Source organism: Rosa chinensis, chromosome 7, assembly GCF_002994745.2.
Source record: "Rosa chinensis cultivar Old Blush chromosome 7, RchiOBHm-V2, whole genome shotgun sequence".
NCBI lineage: Eukaryota > Viridiplantae > Streptophyta > Magnoliopsida > Rosales > Rosaceae > Rosa > Rosa chinensis.
In genome coordinates, this window is record NC_037094.1 from 10,977,581 (window position 1) to 10,983,120 (window position 5,540).

Here is a 5,540-nt window from a genome sequence, read left to right on the forward strand (position 1 = left end):
AATCAGATCACACCCAAACCCTAAATTACGCAACCACAAAACCCTAACATTTTTCAGACACGTGTAAAAGTGCCTAGCACGCCCGTTCTAGTGAAGGCTGCCTTTTCTGTTCACTTTTATAACGGGCGCACCACAACTTCGCGTGTAAGCCAACCAAGATGGGCCCCACTTCTATAGGGCCTTCATTTCTGGTATTTCTCCACCACATGGGCTTGAACCCAATTACGTTACATTCGGGTCGACATTTAAAAGCCCAAACCCGCTCTAAACCCGAAACCCAACGTCTTCATCCCCTACCCTTAAACCCTCGAAATCCCCCAAATCATATCAATGAACCAAAATGGCTTAAACCCTAATCTCTGAACCTCAGCAGCCATGAATCGAGCAAAGGCGGTCCTCACATCTCTCCGAGTCGCCAACTCGCTAGTACTGAGTCGGGTCCACTCCACAACTCGGCCTCTTTGTTCTCAGGTGACTCACTTCCCTCATTTACTTTCAAATCAATCTCACAGTTCTCATTTCCTCAATACCCATCAAAGCCTCTCCTTTTCCTCAACACCCAACTCGGTTCTGCAACTCGTTCTGGCCAATCAGTGGTCAGCTGAGTTAGAGGCCGAGTTGTCCGAGTCACACCCATCACTGACCCACGATGTGGTTATCTATGTTTTGAAGAAACTGGATAAAGACCCACCAAAGGCTTCCAGTTTCTTCAGTTGGGTCTGTGAGAAAAATGGGTTTAGGCCAAGCTCTTCTATTTTTAGCTTAATGCTTAGGGTTTTAGTGCATAAGGATACAATGAGACAGTTTTGGGCCACTCTGACGAGAATGAAGGAGGAAGGGTTTTACATTGATGTGCAGACGTATTTGGCGATATCGGAACAGCTTAGAACTGGGAAGATGGATGCCGACGTTGCGGCGTTCAAGCATTTTTATGAGAGGATGATTCAAGATAATGCTGGTGATGAGGTTGTGAAGAAGGTGCTGGATGTTGTTTTGGGGTCAGAGTGGAGTGATAAGGTTGAGAAAGAATTGGGGGAGCTCAACATTGTGTTATCTGATAATTTTGTCGTAAGGGTATTGAGGGATCTTAGAGTTTGCCCATCGAAAGCCTTGGGGTTTTTCCATTGGGTGAGCCAGTGTCCTGGTTATGAGCACAATAGTATTACATACAATGGAATTGCAAGGGTTCTTGGACAGGCTAATTCAATTGGGGAGTTTTGGAGTTTGATAGAGGAAATGAAGGCTGCGGGTCAGGAGCTGGATTTAGATACCTACATTAAGGTTTCGAGGCAGTTTCAGAAGAGCAAGATGATAGAGGATGCAGTGAAGCTTTATGAACTCATGATGGATGGCCCTTATAAGCCTTCTGTTCAGGATTGCAGCATGCTTTTAAGGAGCATCGCAGCAAGTGGGAAGCCGGATTTGGATTTGGTGTTTAGAGTTGCAAAGAAATTTGAGTCTGCAGGGGGTACACTATCTAAGGCTGTCTATGATGGGATTCACAGGTCTTTGACGAGTGCAGGTAGATTTGATGAAGCAGAGAATATTTTGAAGGTTATGAGAAACGCGGGGTTTGAGCCAGACAACATTACATATAGCCAAGTGGTCTTTGGACTTTGCAAGGCCAAGAAACTCGAAGAAGCCTGTAAAGTGCTGGATGATATGGAAGAAAATGGATGTGTTCCTGATTTAAAGACTTGGACGATTTTGATTCAAGGCCATTGTGCTGCTAATGAAATTGACAAGGCGCTGATTTGTTTTGCAAAGATGATGGAAAAAGAAGGTGAAGCGGATGCGGATCTTCTAGATGTCTTGATAAATGGATTCATTAAGCAGACGAAGGTAGATGGTGCATACAAACTGCTTATTGAAATGTTGAATACAGCTCGTGTAAGACCTTGGCAAGCCACGTTCAAAAATCTTATCGACAACCTACTGGGAGCTAGAAAACTCGAGGAAGCAATGGAGCTTCTTCACTTAATGAAGAAGCAGAGCTACCCGCCTTATCCGGAGCCTTTTGTCCGATACATATCAAAGTTTGGTTCTGTGGAGGATGCTTCAGAATTTTTCAAGGCATTGTCTGTGAAGGAATATCCATCCTCTGCAGCTTATGTCCACGTTTTCAAATCATTCTTTAAAGAAGGTAGACACTCTGAGGCCAAGGATCTGCTTTATAAATGCCCCCATCATATCCGAAAACTTGGTGAAGTTCGGAAACTTTTTGGTTCTACAGAAAGAAGCAAGACTACTGCTATTGGTTAAAGTTTGCACCAGTAGTTGCATGAGAAACTTTGTGGTTCTGCACATAAGACTATTGCTGCTGCTTGAAATTTGTACCAATAGTTTCATGAGATCTGGAATTTATGGAAAACAATCTCTCCCTCTTTTGTTTATTTCGGACTGCTAGTTCATTTAGTTTTTTTTTTTTCCAATACCAAGTTTTATTAGCAAGGCATTGATAAGATACAGAGATAATGTAATACTACAAAGATCATTGATGTATGAAAGTAATGAAAATTAGAGTACCAACTACCAAGAGAGATATAGTAAAGTATGTGGTGCTAAAGAAAATTGATTTGAGAATGGAGTTATGAGGATGGTAACTAGAAGAACCTTGATTTAAAAGTTGGTGATATACCAGTAAAGTTCTACCGCTCACTATCTGTTGGCAAAAGTTGCGTACTTCCGGGTAAACAAAGTTACTGACTAGCCATGAACTATGGAAGCTTCGATGCTCCTCAAATCTCAACTGTTGGCTTCATATGATTAAAAAACATTACTGATTAACTATTAGATTTTACACGAGAGAGGAGAGCCCTGTTTCTCTGATTAACTATTGGATTTTACACGAGAGATGAGAGCCGTGTCGCCACTGATGCTCTAGACCAAGCTCTCATGAACGTGAACTACTATATCTACATTCACAGGTGATTGAGCATTATTTCATTGGTCAGTTACCAGGTGAACATCATTGTGAATCAACATTAAACGTGAGACATAGACCCAAAACAAGAATTGGCTTAGCCGACCATTTGACTCAACCCGATCCATTACATAAAACCCAACTGGTCACTACATCAGCTCCTTTCACTAGAAGTCTAGAACCAGTCAACCAGCCTCAGCGGCGGTAACCCCTGATTGCCCTTATCGATTTCCGACCTCCTGCACCGGCCGCGCTTCAGGTGCGCGATGAAGGACAGTTTTCGGAGATCAAACCGGGACAGATTGTTCTACTTCTTGCTTTGGAATTGTTTGGTTCGAGATCGGTGAAAGAAATGGAGCGGATTGTTGAATTTAAAAGTACACATGAATGTTGGGATTTCACCGTCGATTTGCTTCCCGGAATCGGTGAAGAAATGGAGAACAAGATCATTGCTATGGCGTCCACGTCAAAATTTCTAGTTAAGGGTCGAACTCGAACTGCCCAAATATTAGTTTCTGTTTTCCTCACTGTTGGTGTTTTGCTTTTGTTTTATAAGTAAACTCATTGAGACTGGTCCTATTGATCGTGCAATTGTGCAAATATGGCTTGTACACAAGTGACTGGAACAAGTCTACGTATTTATGACTTCATCTAGGCGGTTACACATGAGTTTAACCGGTTTACGGCTAGCTCTCTCACGTGACGTTCCTTTAATCGCGTTGATCAGTTGCATGCGTTTCATGTCTTCCACGTGTCATGATCCTGAGAGCTGTTTAGAAGAATCTCGATCAATTAAGCCTAATTAGTTTTACTAATTCTGTTCTCCTGTCTAGTATAAATAGCTAGTTTCTGTTTCCTTTTAGTTGGTGCGATCATTTTGTACAATTACTCAGTATCAAATATCATTTGCTTCTCTCTTTTCTCTCTCTGTGAGCTTCGTCTTCTTCAGGTGAGGGTATATTTTCCACCATATATTGTTGCTTAATTTCTGTTCCAAAACACTCTAGCCTTGAGAACTCGAATGCTAGTCTCCCATCTTGCCCACTAAACAAATCTTCATAATACCAAGACTTCTCCCCCTGACGAGGAGTCACAGGAGGCAAAAAATAACATGCATCTTCACTGAACGTAACATCCATGGTGACATAAAACTTCTGGGATTGAGGATGATAACATTTGTAACCTTTCTGATGAGAACCATACCCCACAAACACACACTTAAGGGCTCTAGCATCCAACTTTGACCTCTGATTCTTATATAGATGAACATAAGCAATAAAACCAAAGACACGAGCAGGAAGAGTATTAGAAGATGGAATAGAAACATAGTTAGACAGGACCTCAAGTAGGACACGACCTTGAAGAGGGACAGACGGAAGACGATTGATTAGATGAGAAGCACACAATACGGCCTCTCCCCAAAGATACTTAGGCATGTTAGCACTAAGTAGAAGAGACTGAGCCATGTCCAGAAGATGACGATTTTTTCCGTTCAGACACCCCATTTTGCTCAGGTGTCTGTGGGCATGAAGTTTGATGTATGATGCCATGGTGTTGGAAATATTCATGAAAAGAATGATTGAAAAACTCACCCCCATTATCGGAACGAAAGACCTTAACATGAGCATCATATTGAGTACAAACAAGCTTATGGAATGCTGTAAAAGCAGAGAAAACAGAATCTTTGGACTTAAGTAAAACCACCCAGGATAATCGAGTAAAGTCGTCAATGAATAACACAAAATATCGCATTCCAGAAAGGGTAGAATGTTTAGAAGGACCCCATACATCTGAATGAATTAACTCAAAAGGCATAGTACTAGAATGCAAACTCGAAGGATAACTAGACCTATGACTCTTAGCCAAAGCACAAGTTTCACAATGCAGGCTAGACTCAATAACTCCCAGAAACAATGAAGGCATGGTCTTCTTCATAACTCCAAAAGATGGATGACCCAAACGCCTATGCCACAACCATAGCTCACTTAATCTGTCAGAATTCAATGTCAGGGCTAAAGGCTGTTCTGGTGCTTGTGTTGGCTCTGCGTACATGCAATCCAAGTGAAACAGTCTCCCCCTCAGGTCTCCCTTGCCCATGATCACCCTGGTACACAGATTCTGAAAAATAACATACATTGGATAAAAAGTTACAGAGCATTTATTTTGTGACCCCAACTGGGATACAGACAAAAGATGATGAGACAATGAGGGTACATAAAGCACATCATGCAATACAATGGATGGTGTAACCTGAACAGACCCAATACCTAAGACTGGAAAAGACGCACCATTCGCATTAGAAACATGGGATATAGAAGGGGATGACATAGACATAAAGAAGGACTTATCATAGGTCATATGGTCAGACGCACCAGAATCAATTATCCATGTATCACTACCAGTAAAGTCAGAAACATGTAAAGCAACACCAATTTCACCTCGAGTTCCCTTAGTCAAGGAAACATGACCTTGTGAGGGATCTTGCCCTGCAACGCCGTAGAAGTCAGGTTCTGACACCAATTGGACTGCCTCTTTGACCACCACCACGTCCTCCAGTATTATTGCCTCCTCTCCAACCAGAGTTGTTGTAATTAAACCTTCGCAGCTTAGGACATTG

General features: G+C 42.1%; 1 protein-coding gene across 1 annotated transcript; it reads left to right on the forward strand.

Moving 5' to 3' along the window:
* Positions 1–313: 313 nt before the first annotated feature.
* Positions 314–2,393, forward strand: LOC112178916 (pentatricopeptide repeat-containing protein At3g48250, chloroplastic). Its single transcript, XM_024317188.2, has one exon. The coding sequence runs from the start codon at positions 376–378 to the stop codon at positions 2,260–2,262; it is 1,887 nt and encodes a 628-aa protein (XP_024172956.1). The 5' UTR covers positions 314–375; the 3' UTR covers positions 2,263–2,393.
* Positions 2,394–5,540: the final 3,147 nt, after the last annotated feature.

Bases quoted from the DNA above. Each gene is read 5' to 3' on its own strand.
- LOC112178916 (XM_024317188.2), top strand. From the start codon at position 376: ATGAATCGAGCAAAGGCGGTCCTCACATCTCTCCGAGTCGCCAACTCG.